Below are 22,776 nucleotides of genomic sequence, written 5' to 3'. Positions count from 1 at the left end.
ACAGTGACACGTGGGCCCCCAACTAACCAAGAAGGTGTAGAGCTACGAACCCTTACTTCCTATGATGCAACTCCGAGATTAATTCTCGTCTTAATCAACTATCAACAAACTGTCCTGAGCTTGAAAAATGGATAGGAAGAGGGGTGAGATTAAATAATCGAGTAGATTGAGACAATATAAAAACATTATATCTCAATAATGTTCATAACGCAAAATTTGTTTCAATCTATACCAAACAATTTATTTTCATCAAAATTTCTCGGCTTATGAATTTCTTAAACTTGGCCCCTGCCAGAATCATTCTTGAGGGTACCTTCGTCAAGGTATCCCATTGAGACCGCCAAGGCTGTTCAATGACCCATACCCATAAACATGTTTTCACATCTAACACACAGCCGTTCATTGGCGTTAGCTGAGTCTCACTCTCACGTGGTGGCCCGAACGTGAGGTGCACTCAAATCATACCTCAAGAGATACTTCACCCAACATCTCCCCCCGGAGGTAAGCGTATAATTGAGTTATCATGCCCCTCTCATAGGTAGTCCACGGAAACCCCCACCACTGCAGTGACCGTTTAATATACCACCAAACCCATAAAAATTCTAGTAGCATAATATGGCGAATAAAATGTAATTCAGTCTACCGAGACTAATCCAAAACTGTTCATATATTTCATACCAACCCAAAAAAATTTAGCCATCATGCTACCATAGTGTCATAAGCCACAATTTCAATAACATATAAAATTATAAATTTCAACACAGTCTCCATATACTCAATTTTTCCAAAACAATATTAGTTTTTAAAACCAGTATAAATCTCATTTTTATTAAAAAATATTTTAATTGGAAAACATAATATTTTATAATTTAAACACACCATTCAATAAAAGCATCAAACAAGTATAATTACTCTAGATATTTAAGACGATAAATTGTCCACTCACAGTTCTAGGAGTCGATGTACTCCTAATCCCAGTCTTCAAGCACAATCTCTGTATTTTTACCAGTGTAATTTGCTCACCACCTATCCACAATGTACAATACATAATTCACCACATCAATGCTTGACCATTATAAAATCAATTCAGGCTCGGTATATATGCATGATATGACATGCAACTTATCCGACTACCACTTAAATGCGGTGCTGACCTAATTCGGTCTATTACCCGATTAAATTACTAATGCGTCCAATTTAATCTCAAATTAATTTTTTTCAGTTTCTATACCTCAATTGCACCCAAATTGACTTAATATTTCTCAGTGTGGTGCAAATTATCAGTCTCAATAGTAAATTACGAAAATACCCCTAATGGGTAAAAATTCGTATTTTTGCTCCGAAAATTCTCATTATTTTTCTAGACTCATAATTCATCATTATTCATCATAATTCCTCAAACAAACATCAAGATCATCAGTCAATATTCCCCTAGAAAATTCGGCCAATAATGGTAATGGAGGAAAATAAATTCTTTTCTTGTTGTTTTGTTTCTAAATATGCTAAACTAACTTAAAACACTAACATAACTTAAAATCAAATTAATCTAACAAGCTTCTCTCTCCTAACCCATTTTTTTTAGTATTAAATTCATCCTCAAATCACATGATTCAACCATAGAAAATGATGGGAAATGCATGAAAATGATAAATCTTAAGCTAAGCTTGAAAAATCATACCTTTAAACACTTGATTCCTTGAAAAATCACACTTTTTCTTTGAATTTTCTCACTCTAGGGTTTGTTCTTATTTCTCTCTCTCTCCTGCTGGTTTTGGCTGACCATCCCAATGAAGAATTCTGGAATTTTCAAGCCTTTTAATAGGCTTAATAAAATATTATTATTTTATTTACCTTTTGAATATTTTTTTTTTTTAGCCATCTTTTTGACTTTTTTTTCTACCACTCAATCCTCTTCACTTATCCATGTCTTCCATGAAATTTCTAGACTTTTCCAAAGTTTTGGTGGAGTAAATTTTTAAAAATTACACTTTTACCCCTATAAAGTGAAAAATTACATTTTTACCTCAAAAACTGAAAAATTGCCCATAGACATATTTTTCATCCCTTATACTCATACCATTCTCCAATTTGTCAAATGTGATCTAAATTCTCTCAAAATCTCAAATTTTATCCACAGGTGGAAAAATTACAATTTTGCCCCTAGATAGTGAAAATTCCGGTTTGACTCCGAATTGATCCTCGAACTCCTAATTACCATTTTGAGTTATCCCTAAATTGTGAAACTCTTAATTTCACCTTAAAATTTCTATTTGAACTAGTTCGAGGCTTAATCGACTTAATGGTACCATTAGGGGCAATATCATCTTTTAACGATTTTTCGAACTTCCTAAATATACAAACATTCTATCAAGCATGTGAATGAAATTATAATTATTTTACAAAGCAGGGTTTGACATGGGTATTTAATGGCCAGTAGCTGTCCATTGGGCATTTGCATCACAAAACAAATCACACAATTTGTTGTTATCCGGGAAAAAACATAATAAAACTACATGGGACCAAGCCCCCAAAAGACATGTCTCCAACTTCATTTTCCCAGGGAAATTTTGTGCTTAGAATTTTCAGATACATTTAAGACAACTTTTTATATACTTCTAAAAAGTCCTTTGATGATTTTATGGTCATACACTTGTCGTGCTATACATTTTCGATATATGATCAAATGTGATATAGTTATTGATACGAATCGTTTTTTATTAATATTGCCTGTCGTACTATATTGATAACTATAAAATATTTATATTTCATTATTTTATTTTTTTAAGCATTCCCATGTTAATGTAAGCTTTTTCAAACACATCCTTTATGAACATTTTTCTTGGTTTTCTGGATTTTAACTGTCTTAATCCAACAAACACTAAGGAACTTTGAAATTTCATTTGAATATTCCCCATTCTTTTTTCAAACTACTGAAAATGCAAAGAAAATGAGAAAAAAAAAATCTCAGCCTCTAAAAGCTCTAAGCCAAATTGTCTTGGACTTCAAAGGTCCCTCTTCCTTTTTGATTTGAAGGAAGATGACATGAAGCTCCCAACCATAGCACCTGTGCTAGAAATTTCCTAAAATGAATGGCTGCAATTCATAGATTTAATTCTATTGAAAGCATTCAAGCCACTAAAAGACTAACCTTTATGGCACCTTAACATAAGGCCATAACCGGCCACTGCTACCATGACCTCTTCTCCATATGTCCATATCTTCACTCCTCCCTTCAACACTAAACAACCAAAATGCAAACAAACAGTAGAAACAAAAACTTGAATGTAGTCATCTTAAGGGATTTCACTTGCTCGTCTGCAGGCATCATCATCAACTATATTGAAAATGAGACTTGATTGTATAGAAAACCATTCTTTCTGAAGATTGCAGAAGGTTTGAGAGGCAGAATGAATTAGCAAGGAGATACTGGACTAAATTGAGAAAAGAACACTAGGATATGTATACAAATTTGTACATATGTATGTACATACTCCAATCAACCAATAGCATCGATACAGTTTTGATCCAAGGGGAAAGAAGAGTGTACTAAAAAGTATCAAAATTTGTAACAAAATTCCAATTAAGGCAGAACTGCCTACAACCTATGTGAGGAGAACGAATTCAGAAACTTATCAGAGTTGAGATAATATCTGCAAAGTTGTGATGACATCTAATGTATAAGTCAAAAAACCATTGATGAGTATCAGACTATAAACAAGAATTGTGAACAACTGCAACTTCTGTTATCTTATTTACTGCCATCTTCTCGGAGAAGGCTTGAGCGAAGTGGAGCTTACACTCTTTTTAATGCCTGAAAGGAGCAATAGAAGAGAATTTTAGTAGGATACCATTTGAAGAGGTCTACTAATTTTCATCCACCTTAAAGAATAGCAATTATAAAGATGGAAGAGCTCTGAGTTTATATACTTGTTGAAACCCTCGAAGAGTCTGTTCTTGATGCAGTTAGCCCTTGTGCGAGTTTTTGTTGAAGTCGAGTCCTTGTTGCTACTTTAGTCCTGCACAAAATTCACTTTAATGGGCTGAAGTTTAAAACAAGCCAAAGAATATGTTGGAATGGAGCAGCTGAACCCCTCTCCCCACTAACCTTCTTCCTTTTTGCATTTTTCTTGTTTAGCTTTGGTTATATTTTGGTGTTCTGACCTTAAAAATGAAATGCAAAAACAAAAAACTATTCAAAAGAATTTGTGCATGAAAGGTTACCTACATCTGTTCATATGATAAGTTTTAAGTAACGCAGAACAAATGTTCCCCACATCATATGACTTTATAAGAAGGGTAGCTGATTAGAAGAAAGAATATGATCACTTATGGAATCTGCCGAAGAAATCGAATTGCAGCTAAACAATTGTCGCCATCACAAAATATATAACTTGGATAACTCGAAAATACCAATAATTTGAAAAGAAAATCTTAGTAATCAAACATATATGGACCTGTCTCTGTGTGTGTGTTGGAAAGGGGGATATACACTAGGAAAATAAAGACTTTGATTGTTTATATGTTCATCGTTTGACATAGAATTGCTTCCTGCTTGTAAGTTTTGGATATAATAACTACAAATCTCCTAATTAATCCAGCTATTTATCTATACTTTGCTAGGGTAGCAAATCAAATAAACATTTTTATGCATATTTCTTCCCTAATTTATGTATAATTTACTATGTGCAATTTTAGATAGGTGCTTAAAGCTGTAAGAACATAAGCAATACTTACTTTCCCAAACTCATGCCTTCAGGGGAAAGACTGTATTCAGCTGAGTCATCAGTTTCTGTTCCCATAGAAAGACTACCATCAGATATTTCAGTAAACTTTTCGTCATCCGTGGACTGCTGGTAATCAGCTTCAAAATGCTTATCACTGTGAACAGTTGTCATGATCAGAAGCTGCTTTCTCAGTATGTCCTAAGCCTTCCCACCTGACAGTTTTGGCTTCATGAGAAGAACCACCTATAGAATGGAGGAAGAACCATACCTCAATGAGCTTGTTCCATGCTGCTCACCATTGATGCTAGGGTATCCATTTTTTAGATCTTTAAGTAATTGCAACCGCTCAATCTCCTCATCCTTTTTGGCTATTGTGTCCTTGAGACATGCCATCTGCAGGGCCAGTTAAACTTAGAAGACAATAACATGAATTGAGTAATAGTCCAGTATCCTACTGCCCTCTTTCTGGGTGGAGAATACATGTCATACCTAGACCCAGAATATACGGACAAAAGAGGGTTCAACTAGAAAAGCATATCAATCTCAGGAACATTCTTCTAAATCTATCTATAAAAGAAAATGAAATAAGTAGATATCTATCCATAATCTTCGAATACAAGTATATTATTAGTCAAGAGCATTGTTCAGGAGCCAAAAAGAGGATTCAAGTGGATAACACGTGATTCCTGCAAAAAAATAATTCTAAACCTCTAAATGAAAATGAAATAAGATCTATATCCAGAATCTTCAAATAAGAATATTATTAGGCAAAAGCATGGTTTCCGGAGAAGTATTTTGAAAGCTTTGTTGAGGTAATATATAGTCTATATACAAAAGAAAGTTATATAAAATATAATCAGCATGCATTCATAGATCTAACAGTATTGCATCATTCACTAACTGATCTGTCACTCTGGCCTCTTCCTTGTCATTGGCCCTCATCTTCTCCAGCCAAAGCCCAATGTCTCTGACCCCCTAATATATGTCAGAATAGTTTCTGAAATTCCACGAGGATTTAAGAAACTAGTGTTATTTTTAATTAACTTTTTTCTAAGCATACCAATCATAACTGATGTAGTAAACTCTGCTGGTATATTAAGAAAAAAACAACACTTATTCTAAGCAGGATAAAATTTAAAGATCTTCATCATCGTCATGCTACTTCTGATAAACCAATTCAAGACAACCACAAAAAGTTTCTTTAGTATAATAGTTTTTGCTTTTCTTGGCAGATCCATGGAAAATATATCTAGAGACTCTACAGCTCGCTGAAATTCTTATTAGCAGTCGTAGGAGATATTGGTTCACATACCTATTGATCTTCAGAACAAACTACAAAAGTTTGTTCCCTAACATATTAAAAATAGTAACTCCATATGAGAAAAAATGCAACATCAAAAAAAAAAAAAAAACAAAGGAACTGACCTGCTCCATTAGTTCCCTAACATCCTTCCCCTCTTTGCTACTTCGTGCAGCACCTAGCTCAACTCCAGAGACCCGTTCAGCAAACTTCAAAGTACTCATACTTTCAGAAAAGGAAGTGGCATCAGGATTGAGCTGCACAAACATAAGGGTCTTTGCTTGACCACCTGGAGTGTATAAAACCATATAGATGAAGATCTAGTGAATGTGTTTACGAAGCAATACATTTCAGATAAACAACAACATCAGTGTCCTCCAAGCAAATAAAACAAAATTTTCATACTCTAAAACCTGAAGGTGATTTCTGATGGTTCAGGAATAAGATGAAATAAGTACCAAGAGAGCTCTGAAGTACTTGAGTGAGCTTGCTATTTCTGTACGGCACATGAGGACTCTTTTGTGCAAGAGCAAAAATTACATCTCCAAGGGAAGACAATGATTTGTTTATATGCTGTGCTTCCTTAAGCCTATCTCCAGTTACCTCAGATCTATCGACTCTTTCACTTCCTGCTAGATCTACCAAATGAAGATTACCATATAAAGTAGTGCCAACCTTCAAATCCTTCCCGCGAACATGAATTGTCACAATGCTGTAGCCACAAATCTAAATCATAAGTCACCACGGAAAACTAAAGATATGATTTCAAATATAAGATATGCGAACCTGTGAGAGCGACTACTTCTTTCATTTAGAGCAGTAGCACCAACAGCTCTATTCTTGAGTCCAATATTCATTAAATCCAATACATCAGAGGTTGATATAACAGGGAGCATGGTAGCATCAGGTACAGCTAACCCATTAGGTTGAGAGATAGTTGTAATCCCAAGCTTGTGCAGATTAAGGAAAACAAAGATTACTATACCAAAATAATGAATATTTTATTTAAACATTTATTGAAATACACTTGGAAACGGAATACATTCAAAAGCCAACAATTTATATATACAATTGAAACAGGTTGACCAACTGCCATCATTGAAGCACATCTATCTCGTTTAAAAAAGGATATTTCTTTTGAGAACCACCACTTGATAATAAATCGCGCACTTGTTCATTATATATTTCGACCATTTGAACCCCAACTTCATAGAGAATGGTGCTTCTTCTATTTTGAGAGATTTTGAAGAGACAATTCAAAGCACGATAATTAACACCCCATTCCTCTTCAGTTGCTCCATTAGGACCAGTCTGGAAATGTTAAAAATAATGTTGAATGGGATTGTTCAAAAATATTTAAGCAACTTCATGAAGCTTAAGAATACAGGGATTCATACCATTGTGTAGGTTTTCCCTGAACCTGTTTGGCCATAAGCAAATATACATACATTGTACCCATCAACTACTGATTGCACAAATGGTTGAATATCTTGAAATACCTCCCCTGCCATTGTTTTAAAGAATGTTACCAGTTAGACATAATGCTTTCTCATTGAAAACATATTCAAGTTCATATTGCAAGGAGTATCAATCAACTAACAAAGAACTATTCAACCAACAATAATTATTTGACAATGATAGAGATAAAAACCTTGAGTAGCAGCTGGACCAAAGACCTTATTAAACTTGAATGATCTTTGGCCATCTTTCCCTGGCTTGGAGGGATTTGCAATAACTAACTGGCCATTTTCACCAATATTTTCTATGATTGTCTGTTTTCCAGTTTGTCCAGGCAGAAATGGCCTTATTCGACAATAAACTCTAATGTTTCCTGTAAAAAAAAAAAATCAAAAAGTGATAAACAAAATGACAGAACCCAACAGAGAGAAGCTACTAATGGGCACCTTTCAGGTCCTGAAGCTCATTAAAAAGCTTTCGGTTTTCAGCAAGAACTGCATGATAGTTCTCGGCCGCATCTGCTAATGCTTTAAGCTTTACTTCTGAACAAGAAAAGATTTTCTTATGAGAACTTTTACAAAACAAAACAAGCTGACAAAACTTTCATACAACAAACCCACCTAAGTAATTAAATTCCTCAGAATAGCTCTTCTGTGTTTTCAAAATTTCTTGCTTGATGGAGTGAGAAGTGACCCTTAGCTCCTGAATACTTTCACAAATTAGTAAAATGAATGATGTTTTGAAGAACAAAATACAGAGCTAAAAAAGACCCAAAAAAAAAAGCTATACATACCTTCATTGCGCCAAACTGAAAATCCATAAAGCTTTGGTAGATGTTCTCTTTCATGTTCCATCTTTGGCATTTTGACTCGGAAATTACTTCGAGCTCTTTCACCCTATTGTTTGAATCAGCAAGGAGACACTCAAGCTCTTTTATCCTCATCTGAAGTCCTGCTTTGGCACCCTTAACCCCTGCTTCCACTTCAAAGCAGTGCTGCTCATGCATCTTTTTGGCAATTTCTAACTCTTGCTTCAGTGCTGAGATTTCAAGATTGTGTTTATCATTTTCTTTCATTAACTGTTTTATCTCCTGCTCCTCAACTTTCCGTTTTTCTTGCACTTTGGAGTTCTCAGTCTGCAAGAAAGGCAAAACATCCCATGAGAGAAAAGCCAAAGTGTAGAAGGTATCTGTATTATATGAGATTAATTTCATTGGCAAGTGAAAGGTGCACTCCCTTTCCACTCTCACACCTAGCAAACAGCTTGCAACTTTTTTTTTTTTTTGAAAAAATTATATTTACTTTGTAAAGCCAACTGATAAAGAGTGTCCATAACAAGAAATAGCAGGCAGGAAAGATCCTCCACATACTGGGTACAGTGGAGATTATGATTGGTAAATTCATTAAATTCCTTCAAAATAATACTAATTAGAGATTTCCAATAAGTACTGGATAAAGAATGCGTAAAACAACAGCTAAATAATGATGCCTGTGAGAGAATCGAACACAAGCAGTTCAAGACTGTTGAACAGCAAGAAATGTTCTGTTTTCTTCGAACCTTTATTTGCTGAAGCTGGTTCGTGACATACTGCAACAAAAAAGTTCATTAAACACGTATCCGTCAGCATCTACACTAAATTGGGAAATGCCTTTTAATTATTCTTTTCTCTTTTTTAGCTTTATTATTTTCTGCACCTTAGTCTCTTCACCAGCTCCAGATGCAAGGGCCTCAAGTACTCTGATTCTTGACTGGTACTTCTCCTCGCGAGCCTTGAAAAGGTTGTTTTGCTGCAGGCCACAAACTACATTAAATCAGTAGAGAGAAACTGAGAAGAAAGTATAGAAAGCAAGAGATTTGGAATAGTATTTACAGTTCTTAGGTGCTCTGCTTGAGTTGATATACGCCGTTCAATCTCCTGCACAACTTTTCTCAGTAGACATGCCACACGCTGAGCAACAAAGGTAATGTCTTTATGTTCTTGTACCAAAATATCCATATAATTGCATATGCACACAAATGCATATATGTAAACAAAAGCTACTTGCAATGACACACACATGCACATAAAAATACTTAAATTTTACGCCCATATTTCATCATATACCATACATGAGGAATTTCACCAATCTTTCTTTCAACACTTTCATCCAGAATTCCATTCACAACACTTAAAAGTGACTGAGTAGGGGCATTCTGCATACAGGAAATATGAAAATGCATTAAACATACACCATATGATAAATAACAAGTTTTTTGCGTATTAAAAATGTAGACGGCTAACCAAAAGAAATGTAAAAACATAATAAATGTTAAAAAGTTACATCTAAACTGTTTGATTTCATCATCTCTGAAATTTTTGTTGCAGGGAGATCTGCATACAGCCCTTGTTTCAACTGAAACACCTCATGGAACTTCTGTCCAACATGATGCAGTCCTGCAGCTGATGGTTCTGCAGAAGGCGCAAAAAGTACAAAACATAAACTAGAAATAAGATTTAAAACTACAAGAAAAACCAAAATAATATCTGTGTTAACTAAATATGAAATAAATGGATATATATACAGTTTCAATAGATCAGAAGTCAACTCAGCACCTGTTAGGTGTATGCTTTCTGCTAGCAGTACATTTTATAAGGCAGGTGTGACATTGTTAGTATATTCTTGTGCTTAAGCAATATATAGCCAGTTAACCAGAACTGTCTCTAATCTATACATTCATTACTTCACTGCTGCCATAGTATTTTTACCATTGAAACCACTTGAAACTTGTAAACTATCACAGATGCAACATTAACAAGCACACATATGCACATGCAGAGAGAGAGAGAGAGAGAGAGAGAGAGAACTACCTGACATTAAAGGAGTGTGCAAGGCCCGTTGTAATTTTGACTCTGAGGAAGCCTTCAACCTTTTTTCTCCAGATAATGGTGTGAGAGGCCCTCGGGATGATGCATCCCCATGAATGTTTCCAGGTTTAGTAATAGTACTAGTGGTGGACAAGTTACATCCAGATGGCATAAATTGTGCTTTTAGTCTTAGAAGGCAGTCAACAACAGCCTTCATAGATCCCTGAAGGATATAGGGGGAAGGAGGCAGAGAGAGGGAGGGCGGGAGGAAGATCATAGAATAACATTAAAATTCTGCCAGGTTAATAAACAAGGAAGCAGATAACCAAAAATAATAAATGAAAAGGGTAATGTCAAGAATACACACGAAAAGCAGTGCATGTAAATACCTGTGTAGCACCAATATAAGCTTTGATTACATAGGTTAAACTTATTCATTCAACTCTTTCAATTAAATGGATTCATGAATTTAGAATTTGATATTTCCATATGGCTAAGCAATCAAAAGTTCATTTAAATAGTAGTTATAGAAAAAGTTCATTTGAATAATGGATACCTTTTCTAGGTCTGATACCTCAAATCTGGGTATTCCTAGCTCATCCACTGCTGTCAGAAACCTTGTAACATTTTCTGACCGCAGCACTGAAGAATTTTCAGGACAACCTTCCTAGAGAAAAAATGCAAATTAATCCACAACATAAAAAATCAACAAACTCATAATAAGATGTGATCAAAAGAACCTAAAAAAAAGAAATGAGTTGAACAACCTCATTTACAGAACCAGGTCTAACCCTGTTCAATATTTTACATAGAACGGCGCCATCAACCAAGTTAGCTCTCAATTCTTCATCTGAAGCTTTTATTGGCAAACTTAGATTGGGAAGAATACTATTCAACCATTCGACCAATACTGCCCGTTGCTTGGCTGCAAAGGATGAAAAAGACAAAAGCAAAACCACTCACTCAAACAAATTAAAAAAAAAATGTGCAAAAGAACCAAAGACACAGAATATCTGCTTCCTGTACATTCAGTCTCAGAATTACTGTTTGCCATTGCTTCAAAAACATTGACATGCAGTTACATTTGAGATGTCAAGTCTTCCAGAGTGTTTTGCATGGTGATTCAGCCTTAAATTCCTGATCAGATGCTAAAAAACAGTTCTTTAGAGCTCAATTGTGAACTTTTGGTTCCTCCTGTGTATCATTTATAAAGTAGACCTGAAAAACAATTAACTTTAATTAATGTGCATGTTTGCTATTAGAACAAATGAGACAGAGCCTAACTCAGTGTTCTTAGAAAAAGAACGAGGGTAGAGAAACCAAGTCAACAAAGTCATTAATAGCCAGAATTTTATAGAATTTTGCAAATTAACCAAAATGTTACCATGCATAAGTGATGTCTTGAGCAAACTGTGATGTAACTGCACACTAACTAAACAATGATGCTTTTGTGAACCTTGTCTTCTGCAAGAAATCGTGCATGATCCTTGACTAAATTAATCAAATAAACCAGATTTCCTCAAGACTGTGGCTACTGAGCTGTTGTCACAAGAGGAGGTATGTGTTAACTGCTATAACAGTAAAATTTGGAAACTATATTCTTAATAGATTTGCAAAGCAACTTATCAAAGCAGTTGTTAAACTTACCAACTTCCAACACCCCTAAACTTTACTGTCGAAGTTGCTGCAACTTTGGGCTGTCAAAGCTTTCCCTGTCAAAGTTTGGTTAAGGTCCTAAGAATTCAGAAAGGAAATTATAAGACCATAACACACAGGGAAACCACCTTAGGGTGTAAACTCAGATGACTACTAAAGACTATCTGGTGCAGACAAACATTGCTAGGTTCATGGAATCGATATGATAATATCAAGAGAATTTTAGAAGAAACCAGAAGAGGATCGATAAGCATACACTAAAGCAATGACAATTTATAAACATGAAATTTTTATCCACAAGCATAAGATTCTCCCATCATTTTGCTCGTTTTCCAATATGAACACATAATTCTAGTTCTAGCTTTACAAAATACCAAACTTGTTTCTCTTGCAGACTGATAATCAGGTGTGGAAAAGCTACCAAGTCAGCCTATTGATACTTCCAGAATATACGTACTATTGACTAACTGGAGATGTTCCATGTTCTTCCTGACCTTAAAATTTGGCAGAAGTACAAAAGACACTCTTATAAAAAGCTTCATCTGAAACCAGACAAGTTCTTACATTAATATATAAGGTCTTAGATGAGTGTGATTCTCTCTTCAGAGGGAGTTGTTGGGTGGTTGGTCGCCCATTTCAACTTCCTCAACCCTTTCTGTTTGCAATTTTACAGTGTCCTTTTGGACCTTTCAGCTATAATCTTAATTCAGCTCCATAAACCATAAATGATACAGCAATAGCAAAAAGTTCGATAGTTAAACCACCCTAGTGATACCATAAATGTGTCCACAACCACCAAGGTTAACAAAACATAAAGTCAAGCTTTTCTATCCTTCTAGTCCTAGGAGACCTATTGTGAAAAATTTCTTGTTTACTTTGGGTTGTACTCTTGCATTACTTCTGTGAAATTTCTTGAACAACTTGATCCATATCAAGGTTTTCATATGCATACACAAATCTACATTGCACACAGGCAAACAGACATGCATAGCTATTTAACTCAATAACAATGGCAACCAACAGATTTAAATGCAGAACTCATAGATTTCTGTGATGGAGCCAGGGATGACTTGAAGACAAATTTGTGTTCATTAAAAGAAACTGTAAAGCAAACCAAACCATACCAAATTCAAAAGACCAAAAAAACTTTAAGACCCTTTATAGATTATATCTTTCAGAAAAACAAATTGCAGCCATCTCAGAAATGTGTCAATGAGAGTGATATACAGAGAATAAAAGAAGCTAACAATTCCTTAAAAGAAAAAGCAGCCATTGATAATTTTACAACCTTGCTAAAATCTGGGTATATCTTGCAATCACAAAAGAAGAGCTAAAACACACACACACACACACACACACACAAAGAAACAATACCCATTAGAGAACTCAGCTAGAATATATGATAAAACAGTGAATGGAAGTCCAGATTTTCAGGTTAATGAAAAAATATGGATTGAATTTATCAATGCTCACATGCTACAATCATATATATACAAAACTAAATATCACACCATCCACAAACTAAGGCTTTGATCATCATCAACATTGTCAAAAACATTAATGAACATGAAAACTAGATCATAGAAACATTACCATGAAATTGTTGAGACAAGTCCAACCTAAGAAGACAAAGAGATAAAAAGGAATGTAGAGCTGTGCACGTTGATCAAAGGTTCAATGAAGCTTTGTTAAATGTATAAGTGTCATGTCAATGGAAGAGATACATTAAATTTTTTTTTTTAATTAAGTTTCTAAATTATTTGAAATTAGTGGGAATTTGAATCATTTCTTGATTGTTTGGTATTCCGTTTACCATTGGGCTTCTAAGGGACAATGGTGGGAGAAAGGAGCCGGTAAAGTAGGAAACTAACTGTCTTTTCGTCGCAACTCTCGTTCCATTGGGTGTTTGCCACGTGTCCAGGATCCGACATTGATGCTCCATCTTTTGTGCTTTCTTACTTTGGATGGTTAGTAAAAAACTAGGAAAAGGGTCTTCCTCTTACGCCCAACAAATAAGCAGCTTTCAAATAATTTCTCTTCTGATAATGTCATCTTAGTGCTAAGCAATTCTCGGACGAGAAAACATTCTACGACAGTCAACATAATTTTTATATTTATAAATATTTCATATTTATAAAAAAATTTACTTTCAAATAAAAGAAAAAATTTTAAAAATATTTGAAAAATCTTTTCCACTTGAGCCTTTACCAAGCCTTAGCTAACTTCGTGAAAAGACCAAGCTAACCACCACTAGCCAAATCCACAAACTTCGCTCAAAGATGATTGAGTTTCAATAAGATTATTTTATTTAAAATAAATATATTCGAATTCAGTTTTAAAAATCGAGGAATACATATATTTATTATTAAATTAAATGTTTTTGACATTTTTTAAATTAATGTTTTAAAACACAAATTAATCTGAATTTGACTCGAAAGTAGTATATAATTAAAAATTTTAATTTTAATTTCAATTTCAATACATATATATATATATGATTAAAACATAAATATAAAGATATTTTTATTATTTGAACAATAATAAATATAAATTATGAGTAAGTTGGGTTTGACCCACATTTTCCTTTGAAAAGGTTATGCTTTGGTCCTAGCCCATCCAGACCCACAGGTAACATGGTCTTTGAAGAGAATCATAGATTTCTAAACTTGATAATTTTGAATACGACATGAAAAGATACGGGTTAAATAGGTTTTAAATTTAGTCTTAACGTGTGTCGTGTCTAATTATATCTAACAGGTTAAGACACAAAAATTTTTGTGTCTTAACGTGTTAGATACGACAAACACATTTAAAACACGTTTAAACATATTTACTTAATCGTGTTATCGTGTTTAAATGTGTATACATGACACATTTATTAACTTATTAAAAATTAATAATAAAATTATATTCTTTAAAGTCGATTAATTAACATTTATTAAAAATACATATATATAATTATAGATTTTAAATTTAAATAATAAAATTATATTTAATTGTAAATATTTTTATTTAATCGTGTTAATCGTGTTAAACGTGTTATTAATCGTGTCGTGTCGTGTTACATGTGTATTAAACGTGTACGTGTTTTAAATTTAAGATACGAATAGTAAATGTGTCGTGTTCATGTTTAGTCTTAACGTGTTTCGTGTCTAATCGTGTCTGACACATTTACGACACGTTAACACGAATTGCCAGGTCTATAGATTTCTCAGTGATAAAACATATTTTGCCAAAACTCTTCACTCAAAGAAAAAAAGTAATATAAGTGTTTAATAAATTCGTTCAAGTGACAATCTAACATATTTATTCACTAAAACCCTTACTATTCTAACATTTAAAAAGTCGATACAAAATATTAGAATGATCGCTTTAAAAAATCTTAAATAATGCCATCATCACGGGAAATAAAATACAAATTGTACTGTTTTCATTCATCTAGGTTTTTCCCTCTACGTTTTTCTTAGTAAGGTTTTTAATGAGATAAAATTTTAAAATCATATTCTTGAAAAGAATTATATACTCTTTTTCCTTCACTCGAATTTTTTTCAATGAGGTTTTTTACAAGTAAGGTTTTAATTATTAATATAATAGACATTCAAGGGGATAATGTTATGAATATATGTGTCAATATCTATTATATTAAAACCCAAAAGTTCAGATCAAGTCAAACAACGCAATAGACTAGACACAAAAAGTTTAATCTAATTTGAATTCTTGTATTTGATTTTATATATTTAGATTTGGATATCAATTAGATTTGATAAAGATTAGAATTTAATCAAACCAAATCAAATCCTTTAAGCATTATCTTTATCTTCATGAGATATATTATTAATATAATAGACATTCAAGGGAAGAGTGTTATAAATATATATGTCAATATCTATTATATTATGACCCAAAAGTTCAGATCAAGTCAAACAATGCAACAGACCAGACACAAGAAGTTTAATCTAATTTGAATTCTTGTATTTGATTTTATATATATATATATATAAATTTGGATATAGATTAGATTGGATGAAGATTAGAATTTAATCCAACCAAATCAAATCATTTAAGCATTATCTTTATCTTAATGTGATATATTCTTAATATAATAGACATTCAAGAAGAGAGTGTTATGAATATATGTGTCAATATCTATTATATTATGACCCAAAAGTTCAGATCAAGTCAAACAACGCAACAAGTCAGACACAATAAGTTTAATCTAATTTGAATTCTTGTATTTGATTATGTATATATAGATTTAGATATAAATTATATTGGATGAAGATTAGAATTTAATCAAACCAAATCAAATCCTTTAAACATTATCTTTATCTTATAAATTCTATCTACACAAGGGGTTATTAGTTTATAAATAGGTCCATCACTTTATTTGTAAATACACTATTAAATAAGACCTTCTTACTTCTTCTAAATATTTTTTCTCATAATTATTCTTTCAAGTTATATTTCATAACAAAAACTTAATTTTTATCACATTAAAAAATAGAAATTTTTGTAAATTTTTGAAAAAAAAAATCTATAAATTTAGAAAAACATAAAATAATTTTTTAATACTTAGAAATTCTAAAAAATTTAAAAATAATCAAAAATAATTTTTAATTATTAAAAAAATTCTAGAACGATAAAAACTATAAATAATTTTTATTTTTATAAAAGATTACAAAATCCATAAAATAAAAAAATATATTTAGAATTTTTCAAAAATAGAAGATATTATTTTTTATGCTTATAATTTTTTAAAATTATAAAAATTATTTTCACTATGTGATTTTTAATGAACTTATAAAAATAAAAATATTTCTTTTTTACTTTCAATTTTTTTCAAAAATTTTCTTTGTTTATTTTTTTTATTTTTTTCTATAAATAATTATTCCCAATTTTAATGTTCTAGGATTATTTCAAAATAATAATAATAACAATAAAGTATAAAATTTTTAAAATTGCTAACAAATAAAAAATTATTTTTTAATTAATATTAACATGGATTTGCTCGATGCTTGGTTATTTGCTGGAAAATTTATTTAAGAGATGATATCGAAAAAACATACAAGTATATTAAATTACATTTTAATATATTATGAATAATTCTGAAAATTAACATTACATTTCTAATAAAGTGCTTGTAAACTAAATGTTACAAGGTTATCTTCCCAGTATTTTAATCACACTTTCCTTAATATACCAAATGTTGTAATATTATCATACCAACAATCACATTTCTTTTAATCATATTAGTTGCAATTAGATTTCCTACAATGTAATTGTATTGTAAGGCACTAAACGCAACCTAAACAATCAACTTACTTTTATTATTGTTTTTATAATTGGTGCCTAAGTTTAGCATCTAAGTAAGTCCAAGAACTACATGGAAGACATAATAAGGAAGCATAACAAAATAAATATTTTTATTTATTGTATTTATAAATTATTTTTTTCATTTTAGATAATTTTTAAATATTACATAAATAATATTTGTAACATGATAGTATCAGATAAGGATTAATTCTCAAATTAAAGAGTAGGTACAAACACTGAATGGGATAAAGTCCAATCTTATTTCTAAATTGTCATATTTTTAAAAAAATTATTATAAATATCAATAAGATTTATCCAATCTATAAATAACAATTCTAATTGCATTTAATTACTTTCATTAATAAGCAACAAATTTTGCTTGATAACTCTATCAATTTCGTCGACAAAGATACGTGTTCAATGAGACTTTTTAATTTTTCCCTTATATTGTTGGATTCAATTCATAATATTACTTGTGGGACAAAAAAGTTAGTGAACACAAGCTTTCGAATTTCAGTCAAACTCATAATTGGGTAAAATAGTATTTTATAGGAGTTATTTTATTAGGGTACAAATCTCATTCTTCCCAATTTAATTGTGATAAGAATTCTAATAGCATTTAATTACTAATTTTAATAGTTTTAATATTAGATTAATGTTACAAATTTTGAATTATTTTATATTTTAAATTACATTAATATTTTTATATAAATATAATTAAGAAAAAAAATACTTACATGCAACACAGTTAACAATAAATACTAGTGTATTTAAAGTTTTCAACAATGTTGTTCATTTGGGTGAGATATTGCAAGTATATTAATTTATCACTTTATCTGAAACAATACTAATTAAAATAAAAGCATTGAGGTAAGGTGTGAATCATGCATTAATAATTGAATCAAATATTTTATATATAAATATTAAAATTTAAGATTTTTAAGTTAAAATCATGGAACGAAGTATTTAAATAATTATCTCTAATCAAAATTTTTATATGTCGAAAAATAATATTAAAATTAAAAGTAATATTGTTTTAAAGAACAAATAACATAAATTAATGAACAAAAAGATTAACCCTAAATCCAAATTCTACACCAATTAACATTTAATTAATAGAAGAATCCACTTTTTACCACGTTGGACATTAGAAGTGAGATTGTCAAAGGGACAGACAGACGGATGTAGAAGAGACTTTAGCCTGTACGAGAAGTTTTAAAGCCTTAAAACCAGAGGCTTTGGTAACTAAGGGCGCCCACAGATACGACCCTTCGGCTTCTGCCCTTTCGCCATTCGCCCATCAAATACCGCTGTACGGATTCCGCAAAACCGGGAATTGACGAAATCAAGAACCGCGTTTTATTTTAGCTTTTGTTTTTACATGGTTCGCACGCGCTGTTTCTCGTCCCGTTCCGGTAGATCAGTGTTTTTGATTTTTAATTTTATCATATAAATATAAGATATTAACAATAATTTAAGTAAATACGAAATTAATTAATCATGTGAAGAACTTAATTACTAATATAGATACGTTCAATATACGGGTGATATGATACTACATGATTAACATATTCACTAAATTATATAAATTTTATGCAATACAATACGATTGATACGATTAAAATTTATAATTTATGAGATAAAATATCTTAATCCCTTAAATTTTGAACATAATTTTACACGAATCTATTAGTATTTGAAATGAATAATTTGTTTCAAAAAAATATCTTTCACTAGATATATAAGTTCTACCATTAAATTTCGTTAATTTGATGATATGATAATATTTTTAGAATGATTTTATTTTTTATAAATTTTGAAAATTATTACTATATACAATATAATTTTTTTCATTTTTACAATTTCTTTCTCTCTCTATCCAAGCATTCTCTCTCCTTCTCTCACTAGATTTTCTCCACTAGACGGTGGAGCTGAATAGCAATGACAACTGCAGAAAGCATGATAAGCGTGAATGAGATGTTCCTCGATTGGATCTAGTCGGGGGAGCATAAAATTTTGCTATAAGGTGACTAGGGAGTGACATCGATCGGCTTAAGAGAAAGAAAAAAGGTGAAGAAATAATAAGAGTATTTCAAATATTTTATGTTTGTTTGTTAATGTCGCGTTTGGGCAAACTATTTATTTTAAATAATAATAGATTTATATGAAATTATGATTAAAACTTAAAAAGTCATAGTATATTATCTTAATTTACAACATGTTTACACAATTAACATAACATGATTAAATTAAAATATATACAAATAAATTAAAATTTCATTATTCAAATTTATAATAAAAAATTATAAAAATTATAATATTTATAAAATATAATAAAATTTAATGTTAATAAATTTTAATTATATTAATATTTATATATCAATAAATAAATCTTAATTTTTTTAAAAAAGAGATCTTATCCATGTATTAAATATGTAAGACACGTGAATGCGTGATATGAATACACGATATAATTGATAGTGTAAATTAAGTGAGTTTGACACAATTTATACATTAAATACGATTTGAATAAATCAAAATTCGCTTAAATTCGTGTCATGTTCATGTCATATTGTCCCTCTGCGTACAAAATTGTCAAGCAGACGTGAGAGAACTTTTAAATTGGATTTTTTTCCCCTTTGTTTTGGGGCGTGGGGAAGATGGCGTGTGGGGGTTGGCTGTAAGGGGGGTTGTAGGTGTTTGTGTCACGATGTGGCGACTCGTCAGCACGGCAAGAATCTGAACACGTTGCTCGCCTGTCGTTCCTCTTGCATGCCTCAGCTTCCTCGGATCTTAATCTTAGATTTGGCCTTTATTGACAGCTTCTGCTATTTCCCAATTTTTTTTTCCTCAGATAATGCTTTCCTAAACAATACAAGAAAATTAATTACGTTTAAAACTTTTTATTTTTATAAAAGGAATGATAGCCAATTATTCGAATAACGCTTTCAATTTTTTTGAATAATTATTTTTCATTTTTCTATTATTATAATTTAAAACAAATTATTATTTTATTATATAATAAAAATGATTAAAAGAGTTGTAAAAAGTAAAAAAAGGAATGGGCAAATATGGAAACAGAAAAATGAAAGGACAAATGAAGAATCACCAAGGACAAATGGGCAATTAGTTGGCAGTTCCCCAAGGAACTGTAAAACCCACGAAAGGAGTCAATCACCTGTTTCCTTGGAAACCACTGCACCACTCCCACCCGCCACTTTTTTCAAACAAAAACCCCACGTCCGTCTCCCCACTCACCCATCTTAAATATCCCCTTCATTTCTTTCCTTCCCAAGTTTCAAACCATATACAATTCTACAACAATCCTCCGCTTCCAACGTCAACCGCCTCATAATTCCAAAACCCCCTAAAAACCCGTCCTCAAAATCAAACCAGAAAGGAAAATCAATTAATCTTTCACTCTCTGGTTACTCATGCGGATGAGTTGCAACGGTTGTCGAGTCCTTCGGAAAGGGTGCACTGAGAGTTGCAGTATAAGACCTTGCCTCCAATGGATCGCCACCGCCCAATCCCAAGCCAATGCCACCCTTTTCCTTGCTAAATTCTACGGCCGTGCTGGCCTTATTAACCTCATTAACGCTGGCCCCGAAAATCTCCGTCCTGGTATTTACTAATCTTTGCTTTACTTCCTACCCAAATACAGATTTTTCTTTTACTTTACGTTTTCATCAATAACGTGGCTCGTTTTTTGTTTTTTTTTTTTGGGGGTTTACAGGGATTTTTAAATCATTGCTTTACGAAGCATGCGGCCGGATAGTGAACCCGGTTCACGGTTCGGTCGGGTTGATGTGGTCCGGGAGCTGGCATCTCTGCGAAGCAGCCGTAGACGCTGTTCTTAGGGGCTCACCGATTAATAAAGTCTCGTCTGAGTTGTCGGACCCGAGCCCACATCTCAAATCCTCTTGCGACATTCGGCACGTGTCAAAAGAGAAGAACTCCGATGATGGGCTTCGCAAGATCAAGTCTCGGGGACGGTTCAAGCGGTCGGCTTGGAAACCGAAGGCGAAGGTGGAGAAGGAGGTTTGTCATGAGTCGGTGAGCCATGAATCGGGCTTGAGTCAGAGGCGTAGTCCGGGAGGGGATGGTGCGGAAGGTGACACCGTGTCGGTGGAGACCGTGGAGGTTTCGTTGGCAAAGGCTGATGAGTTGGCCGACGGGAGTGATTTGGAGTTGGACCTGACTTTAGGGTTCGAGCCGAGCCCAAGGAAGAGAGCGAACAGTATCAACGGCTGTGATGATGCCACGTGCGGAGTGCAACTGGATCTTGGGCAAGGTTCATGTTAGGTTATTTGTAGGACAGCGTTTGAGTTTTTCTTTCCTTTTTTGGTATAGCTTAAAAGAGATGAGAAAACTTGGTCCCAATTTTAATGTTTCATTTCTTGGTAAATAGTGGCTTTTCCAAAGTGCTAAAGAGAAAGAACATTGTACACAAATTAAGGTTATGAGGGGTTCCATTCCCTTTTTTTTTTCGAAGTAAATTATTACAATATTTTTAAGATATCAATGAACAGTGCGTCCGTTTTGAAATATCTTAAATCGAATCTGATTATTTAATAGAGTACTCGAACTCGCATGAAATTTTTGACAAATTTTATTAAAAATTTAATTGTTTTTGATGAGATATTAATTTTTAGTACTTGTTGGCGCGGAAAATTTTGATAAACATTGATAAAGTGTTTCTTTTACTATTCAAAGAGGTTTGTTGGTATTGGAACACTTGGCAAGTGTGTGTATTTACTATGTAAAAAGCCTATTCCTATTTGTATTATCTGAAAATCAGTTTATATATATATATATATATATATTCTCAATTAAGAGAATTAATGCATGCATTTCTTCCTCAATAGAGTACATTGAATCTTATTTTTCTTTGAAAAATACAGTACATTGAATCTTATTTTTCTTAGAAAAATGCTAGGGTTGGTGAGTGGGTGGCTTCCACTTTGAGCATTGACCAGTCTTCCCTTCATAATATCTTACCTGCCAGTTAAGTTTGATTGGAACGTTGTTCTTTTGGCCAAACTCCAAATAACTGGCATGGCTTATGGTTTTGCCTAATGCCCATAGGCAAGCATAAACCCAACTTGTTTTAAACAAGCATTGCAATGGCCCCTCGTAGGAAGGAAAATTCTACATAATTGCAATGCCCAGATTCACTTGCTTCAAAGAGCCCATAGTTATTCAGGATAAAACAAGAAATATAAACTAAAAATGCTGCCAGTTTCCCTCGGATCCATCGATTAACGGATTAATTTAAGGTAAATTCCACTTACATGTTTTATAATTTTAATTTTGCTCACGTGATCTTTTATACTTTTTTTTTTCTTAATTAGCACTCTATTAAAAATACCGTTAGTTTTCCACACATCCACAGATTTTCGACGGATTAATTTATTTAAATAATTATGGGCATAGGATATGGTTGGTTTGTTTATCTTCTTGTATAGGTAATTGTTTGT

The 22,776-nt window shown here is 32.4% G+C and overlaps 2 protein-coding genes across 2 annotated transcripts; one reads left to right on the top strand and one right to left on the bottom strand.

Moving 5' to 3' along the window:
• Positions 1–3,443: 3,443 nt before the first annotated feature.
• Positions 3,444–13,777, bottom strand: LOC18604123 (P-loop containing nucleoside triphosphate hydrolases superfamily protein). The gene is made up of 25 exons (XM_088804996.1): positions 13,577–13,777; positions 11,975–12,061; positions 11,712–11,866; positions 11,354–11,545; positions 11,095–11,252; positions 10,884–10,994; positions 10,331–10,550; positions 9,804–9,931; positions 9,592–9,675; positions 9,353–9,430; positions 9,177–9,269; positions 9,040–9,069; positions 8,276–8,617; positions 8,103–8,184; positions 7,929–8,024; positions 7,676–7,855; positions 7,422–7,528; positions 7,132–7,335; positions 6,811–6,974; positions 6,483–6,736; positions 6,150–6,313; positions 4,993–5,117; positions 4,735–4,878; positions 3,928–4,016; positions 3,444–3,811 (listed from the first exon to the last, which is right to left on the bottom strand). The coding sequence occupies exons 4-25, from the start codon at positions 11,379–11,381 to the stop codon at positions 3,753–3,755; spliced, it is 2,940 nt and encodes a 979-aa protein (XP_088661122.1). The 5' UTR covers positions 11,382–11,545; positions 11,712–11,866; positions 11,975–12,061; positions 13,577–13,777; the 3' UTR covers positions 3,444–3,752.
• A 6,749-nt stretch (positions 13,778–20,526) lies between these two features.
• LOC18604122 (LOB domain-containing protein 40-like) lies at positions 20,527–21,785 on the top strand. The gene is made up of 2 exons (XM_007036461.3): positions 20,527–20,920; positions 21,033–21,785. Exons 1-2 carry the CDS (start codon positions 20,731–20,733, stop codon positions 21,599–21,601), a joined length of 759 nt encoding a protein of 252 aa, XP_007036523.3. The 5' UTR covers positions 20,527–20,730; the 3' UTR covers positions 21,602–21,785.
• The last annotated feature ends 991 nt before the right edge of the window (positions 21,786–22,776 follow it).

Source organism: Theobroma cacao, chromosome 3 (genome assembly GCF_053813885.1).
Source record: "Theobroma cacao isolate CCN51 chromosome 3, ASM5381388v1, whole genome shotgun sequence".
Taxonomy (NCBI): domain Eukaryota; kingdom Viridiplantae; phylum Streptophyta; class Magnoliopsida; order Malvales; family Malvaceae; genus Theobroma; species Theobroma cacao.
This window is presented reverse-complemented; position numbering and strand designations above follow the sequence as displayed.